Source organism: Pseudophryne corroboree, chromosome 6, assembly GCF_028390025.1.
Source record: "Pseudophryne corroboree isolate aPseCor3 chromosome 6, aPseCor3.hap2, whole genome shotgun sequence".
Taxonomy (NCBI): Eukaryota; Metazoa; Chordata; class Amphibia; order Anura; family Myobatrachidae; genus Pseudophryne; species Pseudophryne corroboree.
Genome location: NC_086449.1, coordinates 349479473 through 349500730, shown reverse-complemented (window position 1 = coordinate 349500730; position 21258 = coordinate 349479473). Strand labels below are relative to the sequence as shown.

Here is a 21258-nt window from a genome sequence, read left to right as displayed (position 1 = left end):
TTGAGGTATCCACTCGGAAAATCAATTCCCGCACTTGTGCTATAGTGCTCTAGTGGAGGACACTTCCAGAAGGGGGTAATTATAATCCCGTTTGATCGGGTAAAACACTTACGGAGGACTAATCCTGCACTGGGACGCCAGTGACAGGATAATTGGAGACATTTATTCACTTATAATTGTTATTTAGCAATGAGAAATAAGTATGTGGCATTAACGGCAAATAGAAGAGACATTTAAGCTTTTTTATTAACAGGCTATTTTTGCATTAATGATTGGCTGAATTAATCACAAGTGAAAGTGGTTCCATATTGCACTATTCTATTAACAAGGATTGCACACTGATTGTTGTGTGTTAGTATTGAGCTGATACATTTTATCTCGTATTTTTTACAACTGTTGTGTTTTAGTAAATGGTTTTGTTATAACAAGTCTCTTGGTTTTATGAGTGAAAGCAAGCACCCATCAAATATTCATTGTGTTCTGGGTCACTGAAGCGCACGGACACCCTCCATTGTATTCTAGTTTGTATTTAGGCTCTTGCAAAGCCTCAGTTGGTGCAGCTAGTGAACACTCAACACGAGTGAAATGAATTAATATCAGAATATTGCGCCTGGGTTATTAGGTGTTGAATACACCTTTTGGCTATTTTATTTTTGTTTCAAACTTACCCATTTCAAACCTGAAATGAACACCCTAAATGCAAAATGAGAATGAAGATTTAGGCATTTTTATTTCATAGCATTCTCAACAATGAGTCCAGTGCCCACACAACCAAAAGTAAATAAGTCTTTACGCCCGTGATAGAATGGAAACTAAGAGCTCATTGCATGGAAGAACAGTCTTTAAATAAAACGGTGCCACTCCTTCAATGAAACCGCTATTGGAAGTCCTTGAAATAGCAGTTGCAGGTCTTGTAAAGTAAAACAATGCAATGTATACAAGACTTCAAAGCAAGTCAGAGAACGCCACTTGCAAAGTGATGTGCGAGTCTGTGTAATTGGGATTTTGGTTATCCCTCAGTAGGATTGAGGAAGGCATGCCCATAGCACCATTCATCTACTGAAAGTGCTGGAAGAGGCTTCACTGGTTTTGCTTCCCACCAGTCTTTAAGGAGGGAAAGAAGGTACGAGAGTACAGGAAGCATCTGTGCAATCCATAAGAGTTCATCATCTGTCTTTTCTGTCTACTATAAGTATTTTCGAGCCACATAGCTTAATATCCCACCGTGCTTGTAGAATTCAAACTCTGTTTCATTATTAAAGGCGGCGATCACCCGAAATAACTTCCCGCTGCTCGTCTGAAAGCAAAAAAACAAACGCAATAGATGAATACCAGTGATATTAATGATAAAGCACTTCGGTAGTTAGAACTACAGAAGTCTACATTCTGAGAAGTTATACAGTGTCTACTACAGAAAACATATCCTAGTTTTTACAAACTTCATCCAAAAAGCTTAGCAAAACATACTCTTCAGTTTTACAGACAAATCAGTCAATAGTACAGGACCCTAATTGGAAAGAAAACATAAAATAGACTATGTTTAAGTGTACAAAAACGACCCACCTTGACCTCCAAAGTTTCCCCAGGAACCAGGTTGGCAGGAATATGTAGAGAATACTGCTCTTTTCCTGAGAGGCCAAGTGATACTGCACTGTCTCCAGGAAGAAACTGAAGAGGAGCAATGCCAATTCCAACCAGCTGGTCCTTATGTATCTTTTCATAGCTTTCAGCTATCACTGCACGGACACCCTGAAGGATAATCAAGATTATGAATAATAATGTAGAGGAGTCACCAACATTACATACTACTGCCGGATTTAAAGTTTCCGATTGAAACCTTTAATGAACCCCTTTTTCGTCATTTGATCAGATTACATTTTCTGTTAACGCCTAGTGGAACAATAAGGAGATTTATGGTAGACTTACCATGGTTAAATCTCTTTCTGCGAGGTACACTGGATTCCACAGGGAATAAACTCGGGGTGCAGCGTTGGATCTTGATCCGAGGCACCAACAGGCTAAAGCTTTGACTGTTCCCGGGATGCACTGCACCGCCTCCTCTATAGCCCCACCTCCAGGCACTGGAGCTCAGTTTTGTTAACCAGTCCAATGCAGTAGCAGGTAAAAGAGATGGTAGATGTTAGTCACATAGAACCACGTTCTCACGACAGGAGAAGGGACTAGCGGCTAATGCCATACAACCCCAAAGAAGCTAAGTGCGTCAGAGTGGGCGCCCTGTGAAATCCAGTGTACCTCACAGAAAGATTTAACCATGGTAAGTCTACCATAAATCTCCTTTTCTGCAGCGGGGTACACTGGTATTCCACAGGTAATAACATTGGGGATGTCCTAAAGCAGTTCCTCATGGGAGGGGACGCACTGTAGCGGGTACAAGAACCCGGCGTCCATTGGAAACATCCTAGGAGGCGGAAGTATCAAAGGCATAGAACCTGATGAACGTGTTCACTGAGGGCCATGTAGCCGCCTTGCACAATTGTTCAGCAGATGCACCACGGCGAGCCGCCCAAGAAGATCCAACAGACCGAGTAGAATGGGCCTTGACAGCAGCAGGAGCTGGGAGTCCAGCTTGCGCATAAGCTTGTGCAATCACCATTCTAATCCATCTACCCAAAGTTTGCTTATTCGCAGGCCAGCCACATTTGTGAAAACAAAAAAGTACAAAAAGGGTATCAGACCTCCTGAGAGAGGCAGTCCTCTCCACGTAAATACGGAGAGCCCATACCACATCCAAAGACCGCTCTTTGGAGGACAAACCAGAAGAGATAAAGGCCGGAACTACAATCTCTTGGTTAAGATGGAAAGATGACACCACCTTAGGTAGATAACCGTGGCGAGTTCGAAGAACTGCCCTGTCACGGTGAAAAATCAGAAAAAGTGGACGACAGGACAAAGGGCCCAAATCCAACACCCTCCTAGCAGAGGCAATAGCCAGCAGAAACATGACCTTAAGTGTAAGGCATTTAAGGTTCGCAGACTCAAGAGGTTCAAAGGTAGCCTCTTGCAAGGCATTCTAGACAACAGACAGAACCCATGGAGCCACCGGAGGGACATAGGGACGTTGAATCTGTAAAATACCCTGAGTGAAAGTATGAACGTCAGGCAGAGACGCAATTTTTCTCTGAAACCATACCGTCAAGGCTGATATATGAACCTTGAGGGAGGCCAGACGAAGGCCTAAGTCCAGGCCATGTTGCAGAAAAGCCAAAAGTCTGGCAGTGCTGAACTTGTATGCATCGTAATTCTGAGCAGCACACCAGGTGAAGTAAGAATTTTAGACCCTATAATGGATCCATGCAGAAGCCGGTTTGTAGGCTTTCAACATAGTTTGGATAACCGCCTCGGAGAATCCTTTGGCCCTCAGGAGTGAAGCCTCAAGAGCCACGCCGTCAAAGCCAGTCTTGCCAGGTCCGGGTAGACACAAGAGCCCTGAACGAGGAGGTCTGGGCGTTGAAGAAGTAGAAGAGGACGCTCAAGCGAGAGACTCTGCAGGTCTGAGAACCAATGCCGTCTGGGCCACGCTGGAGCAACTAGTAGTAGTATTCCTCCTCCTTGCTTGAACTTCCGTATTTCCCTGGGCAGGAGTGACACTGGAGGGAACACATATGGCAGCCGAAAGTTCCATGGAATTGCCAGTGCATCCACGAACTTTAGGATCCCTTGTCCTTGAGCCGAAGACCGGAACCTTGTGATTGTGTCGAGACGCCATCAGGTCTACATCTGGTAGACCCCACTTGTCCACTAGGAGTTGAAAGACTTCCAGATGAAGGCTCCACTCTCTGGCGTGCACGTCCCGACGACTGAGGAAATCCGCTTCCCAGTTGATAACTCCCGGAATGCACACTGCCGATATTGCTGGCAGATGGCTTTCCGCCCAATAAAGGATTTTTGACACTTTCATCATTGCCATGCAGCTTTGGGTGACACCTTGATGATTCATGTACGCCACCGAGGTAGCATTGTCTGATTGTACTTGGACAGGCCTGTTCTGTAGCAGAGGCAGGGCCAGTGTCAATGCATTGAACACTGGCCGCAATTCCAGAATGTTTATCGGGAGGAGAGATTCCTCCCTGGTCCACCGACCCTGGAGAGAGTGTTGCTCCAACACCGCGCCCCAACCTCGCAGACTGGTGTCCGTTGTCAGGAGGATCCAGTTGGAGATCCAGAAGGGACGGCCCTTGCTCAACTGTTGGTCCTGTAGCCACCAGTTCAGTTACAGATGAACCTCCGGAGTCAGAGAGATCATTTGAGACCTGATCCGATGAGGCAGACCATCCAACGTGAAAAGGATTAACCACTGCAGAGGGCGGGAATGAAACTGAGCGTACACTACCATGTCAAAAGCCAACACCATGAGTCCTTGTACTTGCATCGCAGAGTGTATCGACACTCTTGGTGAAGAGAGGAAGTATCTGATCCTGTCCTGGAGATTCAGAAACAATCTCTGGTTGTGTGTGTCCAGAAGTGCCCCTAGGTGCACCATGCTCCGAGCAGGGAACAGCGAGGACTTTTTCCAGTTGATGAGCCACCCGTGGGCTTGTAGAAATTGGACTGTCAGTTCCAGATGACTGAGGAGAACATCTTGGGAGTTCGCCAGGATCAGCAAGTCGTCCAGATATGGCAGTATCCTGATTCCCTGACGGCGGCGAAGGGCATTCCTCACAGCCATGACCTTGGTAAAGATCCGAGGGGCCCTGGCCAGTCCAAATGGAGCCTGGAATTGATATTGCAGGTTGCCAATAGCAAACCGCAAATACTGCTGATGCGATAAAGCAATAGGTATATGCAGGTAAGCATCTTGTATGTCCAGGGATACCATATAGTCCTCGGGTTCCATTGCCAGTACAATAGAACGCAGAGTTTCCATACGGAATTTGGACACACACACAAATTTGTTCAATGATTTGAGGTTGAGTATAGGCTGGAAGGACCCATTTGTCTTCGGAACTAGAAACAGGGTCAAATAATATCCTCTGCCTCTCTGGGACAGAGGTACCGGCACGACCACTCCTGTGTCCAGGAGAGATCGCACAACCAAGTGAAGAGCTTGCGCTTTCAACGGATAAGAAGGGATAACCGTTGAGCAGAACTGGCGAGGGGGACGTCTCTTGAAAGAGATTGCGTACCCGTGAGAGAAAACTTAAAGCACCCAGGCGTCCAAAGTGGTCTTTAACCAGGCCTGGGCGAACTGCAGAAGTCGGCCTTCCACCCTGGGGTCCCCCAAGGGGAGGCCCGCCTCCTCATGCAGCAGGCTTGTTTTGTTTGGAAGCAGGCTGACGGGCAGCCCAGGATTGTTTAGATTTGGGTTTAGTGGTTTTGGAAGCACGAGCCTGTCTTGGGTACACCTGACCTTTTGCTTTCCCTAGAGGTCGAAAGGAACGAAAAGTGATACTCTTAGCCTTCGGAGCCGAAGGATTAGTAGCTGGGTGAAACGCAGTCTTAGCAGTTGCCAAGTCAGTCACAATCTTGTTCAGATCCTCCCCAAAAAGGATGTCTCCCTTAAAAGGGAGCACCTCCAAGGTCTTTTTAGAGTCCAGGTCCACCTTCCAGGACCTTAACCACAGAATTCAGCGAGCCAGAATAGACGTAGTAGACGCCTTGGCCGCCATAACACTTGCCACAGAGGCCACCTCCTGAATATAGTGGGAGGCTGTGGTAATATAAGACAGATACTGTCTGGCAGAGTCAGAAAAATCCTGAGGCAGCTCATTCTCAATTGCCTGTACCCATGCTTCAATTCTTTTTGCATCCCAGGAGGCTGCCATAGTGGGCCTACAGTATGTACAGCACCTGTAAGGGAATAAGTAGACTTCAGGCATCCCTCCACACGCTTATCCGTCGGTTCCTTCAGTGAGGTGACAGTGGTGACAGGCAGGAGTAGATGATACCACAAGACATGAGAGTCCACCGGCGGTGAGTTTCCCACTTGTTACTCAACTCCGCAGGAATAGGAAAACGAGCTAGCATCTTTTTAGACAGGGAAAATTTCTTTCCTGGAGACACCCAGGATTCTTGACGTATGTCAATTAAATGGTCAGAATGTGGTAAGACTACTTTAGTAACTTTTGAACTTATCAGGTTTCTTAGACGCAGTAGCGGGCTCGATCTCATCATCTATTTGGAAAATAAGCTTAATAGCGTCCACTAAGTCAGGATCATCAACCTGGGTTGTAGATTCCTCATCAGAAGCTGCTGTATCAGTGTCTGATGGATCAGTATATTCCCCATCCTCATCGGAAGAGTCATCCGAAATATTAGTGGATTGTGATCAAGAAATGGCCCGCTCAGATGATCCCTTGGCCCCAGAGGGGTGTGGTGTAGACTTTTGTCCAACCAAAGATTGATTTATTTGTTGTAACTGGGTAAACAGGGTGTCCGCTCAAGGCGGATTAACTACAGGGACAATATGTGGCTGTAATGGCACAGGAGGTTCCACAGATGTGTCACAAGCGTAGTCAGCATACTTGAAAACGCTGCCCAAGGTGGGTCCTGATTGGCCACAGGTGCTGCAAGTTGACTGGGAGGTGTATGGCATCCAGTACCTGAACCCTCAGTTAAAACTTCCCCCTCAGGTAATTCCGTGGCTCCAGCACTGCAGGATGTCGAAGCGGCCGCGGATTTCCCACTGTGTCGCAGACATTATAGGGAATGTAGCCTTAGAGCGTAGCAGTACAATATAGCCAGACAAAAACAATACCTGCAATTAACCCCGTGTTATGTGACCGTAAATACAGGGCACAAACAGAGGATCTAAGCGGTATGAGATGACTGAAATACACTGAAAAAAAATACCAGTATATACTGTGTAGCACTAATATATATATATATATATATATATATATATATATATATATATATATATATATATATATATATATATATATATATAGTCCTCCAAGAAGCTTCTATACAAATCGTCTCCAGTGCCGTGATTCTTGGAGGAGTGTATGTGATTTTTTTCACTGTTGCACGGAGACTTGTTGTGGTTACAGAGTTGGAGTGCCGGCTGTTATGGATTTTATATATATATATATATATATATAAAAAATTTGAGACCCTGAAGCACCTAGCCCCCCAGGGTACAGAATATAGTAGTAGCAAGTAGCGTGGTACACGAGAATGGAATCTACATATCCATATCTATCTATGTATATCTATGTATATATATATATATATATATATATATCAATGCACAGTAACTACTGGATGTATATCACAGAATACTTGTACTAAATATTCAGATAGTTACGAACAAGTGTACTGCTAACACTGTCTAAAATGACATGTAGAATACTTAAGTGTCTGTAAATGCACAGTGCTGATGAGACAGGTGGCTTTACAGAGGAGAAAGTGCCCTGCAGTCCCGGAGATCAGCTCAGCTAGTAGTGTAAAGATGGCGGCAAAATCTCTGTCAGGGAGTGAGGGAGAGTGAAATGCAGCTCCATGGCTGGAACACCGGCAGTAGATGGCGCCCGGAGCTGGGGGAAGGGCTACAGGTCAGCACCTTATCCCCTATGCTGGTCCTCACCACCGGGTACTGTGGAGCCTATGTTAAACAAATTTTAGTAAATCCGACCTGTGCTCCCTGCCCTGGTGGATATAGTGGGGTCCCTGTGCAGTACAGTGTCCATGCCAGTGGCGAAGTCTGTCTCCTGGGACCACGTTTACCGGCGTGTCCAATCTGGGAGACCCTCTTACCTCCTCCCTGCCTTGCAGCAACGCGATCCTGGAGAACTTCAGCTGTGGTGTGCCTGAAGACCGGTGCGCCTCCGCTGCAAGTACCCGGGAACCCGGCCGCGGGAGTATGCAGTGCTGCTTGGGAGGTGATTGAGCCGCAGCACAATATGTCAAAGTGACATATAAAGTGCTGAGGCCCTTGAAGTCTTCTTAAAAAGCTCTTTTCAGGGCTGCCTAGCGCAGCCCCACCTGTTAGCGACCTGCACTGCAGCCACCAACTTACAAACTAAGCTCTAGTGCCTGGAGGCGGGGCTATAGAGGAGGCAGTGCAGTGCATCCTGGGAACAGTCAAAGATTTAGCCTGTTGGTGCCTCGGATCAAGATCCAACTCTACACCCCAATGTTATTCCCTGTGGAATACTAGTGTACCCAACTGCAGTCCGTAAACATTGCTGGGGTCCACATTAGTACCATGGGGTATAGACAGGTCCCTAGGGAGCCATGGGCACTTTAAGAGTTTAATAGTGTGGGCTGGCTCCTCCCTCTATGCCCCTCCTACCAGACTCAGTCTAGAAACTGTTCCCGAGGAGACGGACATACTTCGAGAGCAGGAACTACACAGATAGTGGTGAGATTCACACCAGCTCACACATAACAGAAAACCAAGCTAACCAGCTTGAAACAAGTCAGCAACGGCTGAACAATAGTACTTAACCAAGTAAATAGGTAGTACTGAACCAAGTTACAACTGCAGGAAAACGAAGCGCATGGCGAGCCCAGCATCCTCTACAGACTACGAGAAAAGGATTTACCGGTAGGTAATTAAAATCCTATTTTCTCTTACGTCCTAGAGGATGCTGGGGTCCACATTATTACCACGGAGATGTACCAAAGCTCCCAGTATGGGAGGGAGAGCACGGAGGCTCCTGCAGAATCGATTAACCAAACTTGAGGTCCTCAGAGGCCAAAGTATCAAACTTGTAGAACTTAGCAAACGTGTTCGACCCTGACCAAGTAGCTGCTCGGCAAAGCTGTAAGGCCGAGACACCCCGAGCAGCCGCCCAGGAAGAACCCACTTTACGAGTAGAGTGGGCCTTAACAGACTGTAGACATGGCAAGCCTGCCGTAGAATATGCATGCTGGATAGTAAACCTGATCCAGCAAGAAATCGTCTGCTTAGAAGCAGGACACCAAATCTTGTTGGGACCATAAAGGACAAACAGAGCGTCCGACTTTCTTTGACGAGAAGTTCTCTTCACAAATCTTTAAAGCCCTCACAACATCCAAGGACTTTGAGGTAATTGAGGAGTCAGTAGCCACTGACACCACAATAGGTTGGTTAATAAGAAAAGCCGACACAACCTTTGGAAGAAATTTCTGACGCGTCCTAAGCTCAGCTCTATCTTCATGGAACGTCAAGTAGGGGCTCTTGCAGGACAGTGCCCCCAATTCTGACACACGTCTAGCAGATGCCAATGCCAACAATGTGACCGCCTTCCAAGTTAGAAACTTGACCTCAACCTCCTGTAAAGGCTCGAACCAATCCGATTGCAGGAACTGCAGCATCACGTTAAGATCCCAAGGTGCCGTAGGAGGCAAAAAGGGAGGTTGGATGTGCAGAACACCTTTAAAGAAAGTCTGAACCTCAGGGAGGGCAGTCAATTGTTTCTGGAAGAATATGGACAAGGCCGAAATCTGGACTTTTATGGAGCCCAGGCGCAGGCCCACATCCACACCTGCTTGCAGGAAGAGAAGAAACCGTCCAAGTTGAAACTCCACTGTAGGAAACTTCTTGGATTCACACCAAGACACTTACTTTTTCCAAATCCGATGGTAATGTTTTGACGTTCCTCCTTTCCTAGCCTGTATCAGGGTAGGAATAACTTTGTAGGTACTTTGAAGGTACGCATCCTTGATGTCCAGGGATACCAGGAATTCCCCCTCCACCAGACCTGAGATCACCGCTCTCAGAGACTCCATCTTGAATTTGAATTCCCTCAAGTAGGGGTTCAATGACTTCAGGTTTAAAATCGGTCTTACCGAACCGTCCGGTTTCGGTACCACAAACAGGTTTGAATAATAACCTTTGTGTTGTAGGTGAGGTGGAACTGGAACAATGACATTTGACCTTAGCAATTTTTGAATGGTTTCCTGAAGGACAGCACTTTCTGTCAGCGAAGCTGGCAAGCCCGACTTGAAGAATCTTTGAGGTGGGAGTTCTTGAAACTCCAGTCTGTACCCCTGGGTAACAATATCCTGTACCCAGGGATCCAGGCATGAGGACGCCCAGACATGACTGAAATTTCTTAGTCTTGCTCCCACCTGCCCGATCTCATGCCGAGGATTTAGAGGAAGCAGAACCAGGTTTCTGTTCCTGGGAACATGTGGGTGCATGTTTTCAGGATTTCCCCTGACCACCTCTAAAGAAAGTGGAGGGGGATTTGGACTTTTTAACTTTAGTGGTCCGAAAAGACTGCATCGAAGATGTAGGATATGATTTCCTAGTCGGTGGTGTAGCAGAGGGAAGAAAAGTTGACTTACCCGCAGTAGCCGTGGAGATCCACGCATCTAACGCTTCCCCAAACAGAGCCTGACCTGTGAAGGGTAGATTCTCCACACTTTTCTTGGATTCCGCATCCGCAGACCATTGGCGCAGCCAGAGTCCTCTGCGTGCCGAGACAGCCATGGAAGAAGCTCTCGCATTCAGATGTCCCAGGTCTTTCATGGCTTCCACCTTGAAACCAGCAGAATCCTGTATGTGACGTAAAAACAATTCAATGTTACTTCTATCCATAAAATCTAACTCCTCTAGTAAAGTGCCCGACCACTTTACTATTGCCTTAGAAATCCATGCACAAGCAATAGTGGGTCTTAAAGCTACACCATTTGCTGTGTCTAAAGATCTGAGAGTAGTCTCAATCTTGCGGTCAGTCGGCTCTTTTAAAGCGGTGGACCCAGGGACAGACAAAACCACTTTCAGAAGCATCTACTACCAAAAACAGAAGCATCTACTACCGGCGGGTTTTCCCATTTTTTCCTATCCTCCTCAGGGAAAGGAAAAGCAATGAGAACCCTTTTAGGGATATGGAACTTTTTCTCTGGGTTTTCCCAGGAATTTTCAAATAATGCATTTTATTCCTTAGATGCAGGGAATGTAAGGGAGGATTTCTTAGTGTCAGTAAAGTAAGCCTCCTCTACCTACTCAGGTACCTTATCAGTAATGTGTAAAATGTCCCTAATAGCCTCAATCATGAGTTGCACCCCCTTAGCAAGGGATGCCTCCCCCCCAGGATATCCCCCTCACCGTCTCCTCTGTCAGAGTCGGGATCCGTGTCGACTTGCATTATATGGGTAAGAGCATGTTTCTTAGGATATATATCTGGGATTTTGGATGAGGTAGCAGGAACAGAATACGACAAAACCTCTACAGATCTTTTCAGAACCTGTGTTTCAGTCTCATTATGAGTCATCATAGATGAAATCTGGGATATCATTCCCTTAAGAGAAGCCACCCATGGGGGCTCGGATTCAGAAGGCTGAGACAGTACATTGCATTCCAGAGTACATGGAATAGACTCCTCTGGAGAGGAGACACACTCTGCAGCACAAGAAACAGAGTCCCTAGACATGGCAATGTGAGGTATATAACACACACACACACACAGGAAAATGGCAAACACAGTTTCCCCCAAGTACCTTCAGAGAGACAGAGTATAAGGAGGCAGCACACACAGCGCCCCAGTAGGCAGTTATATGATAAATGCCTGGCACTGACTGAGTAACCTTAATAGGTTAAACAGTTAATAACACTCTCTTTTCCCCTTCTATAACCCCCTGGTACCGCACAGGTTAGCTGGAGTTATGTGAAGGGTCAGCGCTCCCTGTCAGCGTCTCTGTATGTGATCTGCAGAGAGAAAATGGTGCTGGTGAGTGCTGGATCCGCTCTCAGGAGAAGCCACGCCCCCTATAATGGCGCGTCTTCTCGCACTTATTAGTTTATACTGGCCTGAGGTTTGCTGCAGCTAACAGCGGGATTAGCTTCTGTTAGCTGGTTCTGACCAGTGTTAGGGTGTTGCGCTGGCCCAGGGCGCCCCTCATATCGGCGCACCTATGGTACCGCTGAGCCCTCTGGAGTGTAGCCTGTCAGCGCTGCGCACTGACCCTTATGCCGCCATTCCCGCCGGTGACCGCTTACCGGGGCACCGGCGTCATACTAACCATCTTCTGGCTCTGTTAGGGTGTGGTGGCAGTGCTGCGGCAGTGAGCGGTCACCTCGGGGGCTTGCGATCATCACCCTCAGGAGCTCAGGGTCCTGTCAGAGGAGATAGGGCCATTAACCTCAAGGGTTGGATCCTACTCCCCCCCTAAGTCCCACAAAGCAGGGAAGCTGTTGCCAGCAGCCTCCCTGTACCTAACTCTTTAAAAAACAATAAAACTAAAAGAACTCCTAGGAGCTCCCCTAGCTGTGACCGGCTCCACCGGGCACAATTTCTAAACGGAGTCTGGTAGGAGGGGCATAGAGGGAGAAGCCAGCCAACACTAAGTGCACATGGCTCCCAAGGGACCCGTCTATACCCCATCGTACTGTGGACCCCAGCATCCTCTAGGACGTAAGAGAAATATATTTATTAAAGATCAACTGACCTCTCCGAATGCTGCTTATGTTGCATTATTGAAGTTGCAAATAGGAAGGTGGGATATCATAGTTAAACTAGCTACTAGCTGTGGAGAACCATCATATATACAGAAACACATCAAATAAATTATTTTGCTATCAATGTAGAATGATTTGAAATGCATTAAAAAATATATATAAAAAACAAAACAAAAAACTTTTTAATTTATTGCTACAAAGCATAGAAGTAAAAGTGGCTAGACACCAACAGTACTACTTTGGCCATTTTCCCCTTCCCAGAAACGTGCTGTATGCTATGGCACAGTGAACCTGGTAAATAATGTAAAAATGAATACCATGTTTTAATTTAAAAACAGAAACCTCTTAAATTAATAATATAACACTTACCGTGGTGGTCTATTGAGGACTGAGGTGAACTAGGCAGTGTTCTGTGTGGGGACCCTCCCTCCCCTACATCATTCTCTGTATTATGTACACACTGAAGTACCAGAAGTCATGGGATAAGTGCATAGTATCATGTAGGACCCGCTCTAGCCTGGCAAAGTGCAGCAACTAGACAGGGCATCGATTCCACTAGTAAACAGAAGACCTCTGGAGAGAGGTTGATCCATGCCATCTGGATAGCTTCCCACAGCTTCCTGAGATTTGTATGTGCAGGATCTTGGGTGCGAATGGACCACATCCCATAGCTTTAGCGCAGAACTCTCCAGAATGCTCCTTAAACCAATTATGGACAACCTGGGACCAATGACATGGTAGCATTTACCGGTCAATGACATGTTCAGGCGGACCAGCGGACTCAACAGATGCCACACCATTACAAAACCACCACCAGCCAGCATGCTGCCTTCTTGATAAACGGAGGTTCATGGCCTCACATGGTCTGTGCCATACCAGAACCATACCATCAGCCCGAAACAATTGGAACTGTGACTCATTGGTCCATGCCACATGTTGCCATCCTCCAGGGTTTAATTAGCAATGTCACAAGCCCAGATGAAGTGCTGTTTCTGATGTCATGGTGTTAACAGGGGCACCCTGTTGGGTCTTCTGCTCCCATATCCCATGGAAGCTAAAGAGTCTGGTACCTTCTGTAATGAATGTGGATGTGATTTGAGCCATTGTCACGATTATTAAACACCTGTGCTTAGGCACTGTGTATTCCAGGTACACGTGACACCGTAAATCGAGGAATGTTGAATGTCCACACAATTTCGGAATGGAATGTCCCATACGTTGGGCACAGACTTTCATGCACCGTTCAAACTCTGATAATTCATGTTGCCTTGTCATGAGCTGCCTAGCAGGTATTCAAACTGACTCATGAGATGTCAGATTACAACTGATGAAGGTCTGGTCTGGTGGCACCTTTACATACTGCTATACCATGACTTTTAGCACTTCAGTGTAGAGCACATTAGTGCTGGAACATCTCTAAAGCCCTGGTGGTACAGAAAAGGAGCAGCAGTAGAGCTACAGTGGGGATTCCAATGGCACCTTCATGGTTCAAATGTGCTCTGGGAGATTCATTGTTTCCTATAAATCCCAGGAGGGAAAGCACCACTCTAGAGCCCTCCTGAGACTGTTTATCAACATTCTGGAGACAATTTCGGCATGGAGCTGGTGTCAGACTTAAGACTAGGGACCTTGGAATATAGTATGTCTGTGGACTTGGGGCCTGAGTCGCCTGCAGCTCTATACATGGCGTTTTTACCATATCTCCAGGTGATATGGATGGATCTTGGTCAGATCTGTAATTCCAAGTAATGGACGTTTCTGGATAGCAACAATGTGGTTGCATGTAAGAAGATCTGTCTCGGAGTGTCATGGGCGTGTAGCTATATTTCTATGATATGCTGAGGTGTGCATGCTATGAACGGATGGTTATTTTGGACCCAGTTCTTGCACCAAGTTTGGGGCAGGTGCCGATACTAATGACACTTGTGGCTGCCGAATGTAAGACAGGAGAGGTGCCATACGAAAACTCACTTTAGCATAAGGTAAATCTGGTTGCTGTTGCTTTTTACACTTACAAATGTTTTGTATGCGAAGTTAGATTTTTCAAACGCATCCTGTAACTTGACAGGAGCGGATTGTCAGGTGTGTTACCACCTTCCACTTTATCACTTCTCCAGGCTTAAGACATCTGCCCTCTTGTTCCCCTGCACACTTCTTTTGAGCCATGTTGCCCAGATTTACATCTAACTGCATCAAGCCCGCATGTTTTCAGTGTAAATAATGACCCTTCCTAGGTAAGAATTATTGCCAACACTGCCTACATAAATGTTTCTTATTGAAACAGAGCTGCAAGTGCAATTATTTGCACCCAGTATGGCATCAACCACACTTAACCTTCAATCTCATACAAGCTCATAACAATAGTTGAGAACGTACCAACAGAAACGGCCCTTTGGCTGCCCAGTCTCTCGAGTTCCCTGATCCATACTTTTTGCCAGCAATAATGATGAGCGGAATATCTGCTTTTTGGTAAAGTTCTGCAGCTTCAAATACATCCAACTGCAAAAAAGAGAATACACAACTGTTATTTTAATTTCTACTTTACCTCTGTCTTTACCTCTAGACCACTCAAACATCAATCTGAAGAAAAAGTGTGGTCCCCTAAACCTTTTCAGCATTTTAGTCCCATGTTCATCAAATGTAAATTGCAGGGGAAAGAAAAGCCCAGTTTTTAAATAAGAATTTACCAACAGAAGAGTTTAAGATCTGACTTAGCTCTCCATATATTACAGCGTCCTTGCAATAAGAACACTTATGATAGTCTCTAACTGGAGACGACAAGCAGGAATTTACATTTGTCGTTCAGCTGTGTTCAAATAGCTTATCTAAAAATCCAATGGGTTTCCTAAGTAAAGTACTTTCTCAATGGCTTCCAGTTTATGGCTAAAGCAATTTGTAAGATGTAAGATTGTAAGATTGAGATGTAAGAAAGATATTACAAGCTTTTGTTAATAAAATCATTATTTGGCGTGGACTACACTATCCACATTTTCATTAGATGCCAGATCATATCTGTTTACTCAGAGAACAGTTACCTAGCTACTGCCCACTATCATTACCTACAACATGGCAAGCCACAGGCTGTGGAGTAACTTACACACATAATTTCACCCTCAAAGAATCAGCCAATTTTTAGCCCGAAGGATAAACACAAGCTGGTGGCCCAGGCATTTCAGCATGTTGTGGTGGAAAACTAGGCCTGACTAAATGTGTGTACGTGGTTTGCTCACTGTGGGGGTGGTTATATACAAGCAATATAAGCAAAACTGTATAACAAAGAGCTATAATCAAACACCTACTATCCTCCTCTAATATTCTAAAGAGAGCATCCTAAGAATTGATATACAGCTGAGAGATTTCTAGTAATCAATATACAATGGAGACCCTTCTAGTGACAAAAAGCTAATAGTGTAATCCTTAGTGACCAATGTACAGTGCATTCTTGTGACAAATGGGCAAAACACAATGCATACTAGGGACTACCTTTCAAAGCCAACCCTGTTCTAGAAGCCACTAAAATACTCTGGTGGTTTTACAGTGCAGACCAATAAACTCTATGATGGACTTATAATGAGGACCTCTACCAATCACCACAATCTGTTCATTATTATATGCCCCCGTCATCCTGTATTCGGAATGCAGAGACAGTAGGAGCTAGAGGGACACTGATTGGAGACTGGGACTTTACAGAAGTGTCCTAATTGATCAACTTCGGAGCTGCGCCATGGCTATTTATCTTCTTACTTTCGTATTTTGCATCTTTTTCGCACTGCATCCGCCCACTAGCAGACTAGAATTTTACTGGGGAAGTGGAGTGATGAGAGTGGCAGATTAGTCTCTCTGGGGTGTTTAGGATAGTGTGTACCCATGAATGCTTGCTTTTGGAAGGGAGAAAACAATTGGACAAATGATTTTAAGACGTCACTTTATTCAATCCCTAAGGTTAGAAGTCAACACCTGGGAATAGAAGCCAACACCTGGGAATATCTATACAGTTTATCTGTGAAGCGTAGGAGCAGAATACTAAATTATATGCAGCAACCGGATCATATTAAAATACTATGAAAGTCCCGCAGTGCTGTTATTATATAGAATGAAACAGACAATAAAGACCGCATGCTGTGAGTTCAAGATCACACAGCTGATGGGCTGAACCTGAAAGGCTGTTATCAGACTAAAAAGCCGGTACGTAATGAAGTCAAAGTTTGGCGGAGATGCAGGATGCCAGCCAAACTCGAACGTTATTTTAAAGGGCAATCATGACCAAGGTTAAACCATGCCTTGCACAATATTGCCCCTTTAAAAAAACCATCAGCGTTAGGATGGCATCCCGCCTGGCCGCTGAACTCGGACTTCATTATATCCCGCCCATGGTGTTTTTCCAGGTGGTATTGTATTTTATCATTATTAGATCAGTATACCTGCTGATGAATGGGATAGCAGTGTACAAAATATATTTTTAAGAATAGTTAATGAGGTTGAAAAGAGGCAAAATGCCCATCGGGTTCAACCTGTACTTGTAACAAGCTGAGCACATTATAATGCACCAGCTGAAGTAATGGTATTGTCCCAATTGACAACTATATTTCGTACCACTCCCAAATACTTAATGTCAATAAATTAAATGCCATAGCCTTGGGTACTTTTTTCCGGCTAAAAGGCTGTCCAATCTGTTTTTAAATGCATTTACAGAGTCCGCCATTATTACATTCTCCAGCAGGGAGTTCCAAATCCTTATTGTCCTTACGGTGAAGAACTCTTTCCTACGTTTTGTACGGAATATTCTCTCCTCTAGCCTCAGTGAGTGCCCACGTGTCCTATACAGAGTTCTATTAATAAACAACTCCCCTGCTAACTCCATGTAATGACCCTTTACATATTTGAAGATATTAATGTCTCCTCTTATACCCCTTTCAGACATAGGACCTGGGAATTTCCCTGCTTCAGACCTGGAATTTTCACCTCTGAAAAATCCAGTGTTTTTGCTAGGACCCCCTTTCACACTAAACCTGAGACCTTTGAAATTCCCGGGTCGACCCCTTTCAGACATAAGCCTGGCCTGCCCTGACAGTCAGGGTAGACCAGGCTACTCTCATGTCACGTCTTATACACACACACACACAGACGTCATACTCGTACATTTACATACACATCTTACACAGACACGTCACACTCAAACACACACATGCCAAATTCATATACACACATACACACACACACACACACACACACACACACACACACACACACACACACTCTCTCACTCACTCCAACAGGCCGCCTCTCTGTTTTTTGGCTGTTTCAACTACTCACAGCAGCACGGACTACAGCAGCCGACGCACGCCCCCTCTTCACTCCGGCCTCCTCCAGGCAGCCCTGGAAGCAAATTCCCGGGTCGCACCTTTCAGACCTAAGCCAGGTTGTCTTCCCGGGAAAAACCCTGATCAATTGCAGGGTTGGCGACCCGGATCACGTTCCTGGGTCGGTGCCTTTCAGACATACCAAATTCCCGGGTTTATGCGCGTTCATGTGCAAAATCCCATGAATTTGGAGCATGTCTGAAAGGGGTATTAGTCGCCTCTTTTCTAGTATATACATATTTAACCTAGTAAGCCTTTCCTCGTACTCCGGTGTCTCTAACCCTTTAATTAGTTTAGTAGCTCACCCTTGAACTCTTTCGAGCTCCCCGATATCTTTTTTTATAATATGGTGCCCAAAATTGAACACAATATTCCATGTGCGGACGTACCAATAATTTGTACAGCGGCAGGATTACATCCTTGTCCCTTGTCTCAATACCCCGTTTTATGCACGCAAGGACTTTACTTGCCTTGTTTGATGCATTTTGACATTTGCCATTGACAATTCTTTAACATTACATGAAAACTACTAGTAATTCACATGACTCATCCGTAAACGTGGTAACAGGTGACATGGCAAGGCATTATATTTACTTTATATCCACTAGATACTTTGCATAATTAATATTATATTCAAGAATACAAAACATTCCTTGATTTTATAAAGGCTCAGCAGTGAGTCAAAAGCAATGAAAGATCAGATCAGTTCTAAAGAAAAGTTGAAGGAATCCATAATAGAACTGTGACAGTGTTGTGAATGTCTTAAATCAAAACTAGGACTGCATTATATTCTGGTATAATCTCTTCTAAGGGACGACATGCAATTGCTGAGCTTGCATAGCTTAAACATGGGATCAAAGTGAAATACATATCATTTGGATGGTTTTACTTGTGGACATATTCTATACTGTAGTTCTTATAATGTGTGACTCCATTAATAAAAGATAATGTTTCGTTTCTCTTGTTTCCAACAGAGATTTACCTTAAACAGCCTACTTAATAGACAGAGTATTTAGGAATGTATTGCATTACTTACCATCTGTCCAGTTGGAAAATGGATGGTTTTTGGCCCCATTTTCCCAATGAGTTTATTAAAAAGTTTCATGTTTGCGAAAGTGCCTCTAGTCATCACAGCATCATTGCCTCTGCGAGCCCCATACGAATTAAACTCCCTGGGTATCAGACTACGGGGAAAACAATGTGACACTGTAAATGCACAGAGGTGCAGACAGGTAATATAAGTGCAAACAATACTGAGATGGGCAAGAAACGGGGGTTGCAAATACACTATAATGCAGAAAACTCACTTCCTCTGAGTCAAGTACTTGGCAGCTGGGCTTGTACGAGGGATGCTTCCTGCAGGGGAAATATGGTCAGTAGTAATGGAATCCTCTAGGTAAAGTAACACATGAGCTTTCTCAATTGGCTGAAGTGCTGTTGGGACCTTTTCCTAGAAAAAAAAAAGCAAAAAAGAAAAAAAAAGATGAATGATAAAGTAGTCGAGATAAAGACAATTGCTCAGTTAATGATTCAACGGTTAAGAAGGACATGGTAAAAAGATATTACTTAGATCATAAAGGTGATAAGAAATATGCCAAGACAGTACAACATTTTAGCACCTCAAAATATATATAATTCCAAATATACACTAAAATAGAGCTTCAATTACAATATTTTTCTATTAGTTTATTGTATAGCTAATATCGGGCAAGCATCGGTCCCTATTTGTACAATGCAGGAGAAAGGGACAAACATCATGCAGGATAGAAAGTACCAATGTACTCACTAGTTTATTAAAAAAAGGGGGACTTCTGATATAGGTAGATCTCTGATCCCATGGGAATAAAGTGCTTTCTGGTGCATCCAGAAGGTTCCATCGTGTATTTTGCTTCTGTAAAAAAACAACAACAAAAAACAACCCATGTAATTGGGTACAAATCTGCACAGCCTGTATATATCACTATACTGTATATACTCTGCAATTAGTGTTTGTAAACTTTCCTTATGTAGATCAGGTTTTACCTCTATTTTGACTTTCAGATCTTTGAACATGGATGGTATAACAAGATGTTCCTCTACTTGTAAAACCTCCTCACGGCTGGGCCAAATGTCTCGTAGGAAGATCTTCTCCCCCTTAGCATTATCCCCTAAAAATAATGTAAGAGCATATTATTCTCTGTACAGAGAGAAGGCAGACAACAATGACTATATTAAAAGTATGGCAGTTAGTAATCTACACACTGAATGTACAATTAACAAAAAATGACAGCGTCAGCAAAAACTACAATAAGGCATTTCACTGGAAAATTAACCTAATTAGGCAAATACAACAATGTAGTCTGCAAAAAATGCTGCACACACCACCATTTGTTCTAAATCGAGTACTGAACTAGGATTCACGGAGTACTCTATGTGCGATTGCCTTCCAACTTACTTTGTGTAATGTCTCACCTCCTAAAAGCAAACTTATATTAGAGACAAATTTAGTTTTTATCACAAGTCAGTTGTTTAAAAAAAAAAAAAAAATAGGAGATGAAAACAGACTAATTTTGTCATGGTACTTAATGGACGTAAATTATTTCTCTCTCTACTACAGCATATAATTTATATTTATTGCAGAAAATTCCTTCATTGGAGACGGGAGTCCATTGACTGTTTTTGTAAATTGGCGTAGGTCTAATTATTATTATTATTATCCTTTATTTATATGGCGCCACAAGGGTTCCGCAGCGCCCAATTACAGAGTACATATGCACATAATCAAAACAGGAAAACAGTGACTTACAGTTGAAGACAATTTAGGACAAGTACAGGGTAACTAAGCATAACTACACCAGTAAATGACAGAGATAAGTTCCAGGTGGCCAAAAAACTGCGTGATTTGGGCAGTTGAGGATTATTAAAGTAAGAAAAGGATAAGCACATGAGGGAAGAGGGCTCTACTCGTGAGAGCTTACATTCTAAGGGGAGGGGTAAACAGACAGGAGTGACACAGATGGGGTACATAGAGAGCGTGGAACAGAGGGTTAGGATGAGATTTGGCTGGGTTTGGTAAAGAAATGGGTCTTAAGAGCCCGTTTTAAGTTTTGTAGAGAGGTGGAGAGTCTGAGGGGGAGAGGTAAAGAATTCCAGAGGAAGGGAGCAGCACGTGAAAAATCTTGGAGATAGGAGTGGGAGGAAGTAATCAGAGGATTTCTATTGATATCAGATAAGCACATAATTACTGTACGTATGCATGCAATTGGCACTTTGTTAGTGTGAATTTTACATAAAATGTTACTTATGAGTGCTATCCCCCTCTTGTTTTTAGAGAGACAAATTACTTGTTAACGGGACTACCAACAGGCTTCTGCCCCATGACTAGAGAAGGGTGGAGTGCACCCAAACAGAAGAGAACTAAAGTCGCACTCCCCCGTAAATGAAGATGGTACAATCGTAAAACCCATGTCAAAATGTTAGCACTACTGGAGGGAAATGGGGGGAGGAGTAATGTGACAGAACTAAGTCACTGTACCCAAGATAATAAGTTGGATGAGTAGCCTTACACTC

The 21258-nt window shown here is 44.4% G+C and overlaps 1 protein-coding gene across 5 annotated transcripts in view; it reads right to left on the bottom strand.

Moving 5' to 3' along the window:
* Positions 1-705: 705 nt before the first annotated feature.
* The window catches only part of IREB2 (iron responsive element binding protein 2), a 271408-nt gene continuing 250855 nt past the window's right edge, over positions 706-21258 (bottom strand). For all 5 annotated transcript variants that reach the window (XM_063926565.1, XM_063926564.1, XM_063926562.1 and 2 more), the window contains 7 exons: positions 19732-19856; positions 19496-19600; positions 19017-19159; positions 18746-18893; positions 14726-14848; positions 1564-1749; positions 706-1297 (listed from right to left, as the gene is read on the bottom strand). In XM_063926565.1, coding sequence (XP_063782635.1) covers positions 1187-1297; positions 1564-1749; positions 14726-14848; positions 18746-18893; positions 19017-19159; positions 19496-19600; positions 19732-19856 — 941 coding nt within the window. In that variant the 3' untranslated portion in view covers positions 706-1186. The remainder of the gene's footprint in view (positions 1298-1563; positions 1750-14725; positions 14849-18745; positions 18894-19016; positions 19160-19495; positions 19601-19731; positions 19857-21258) is intronic.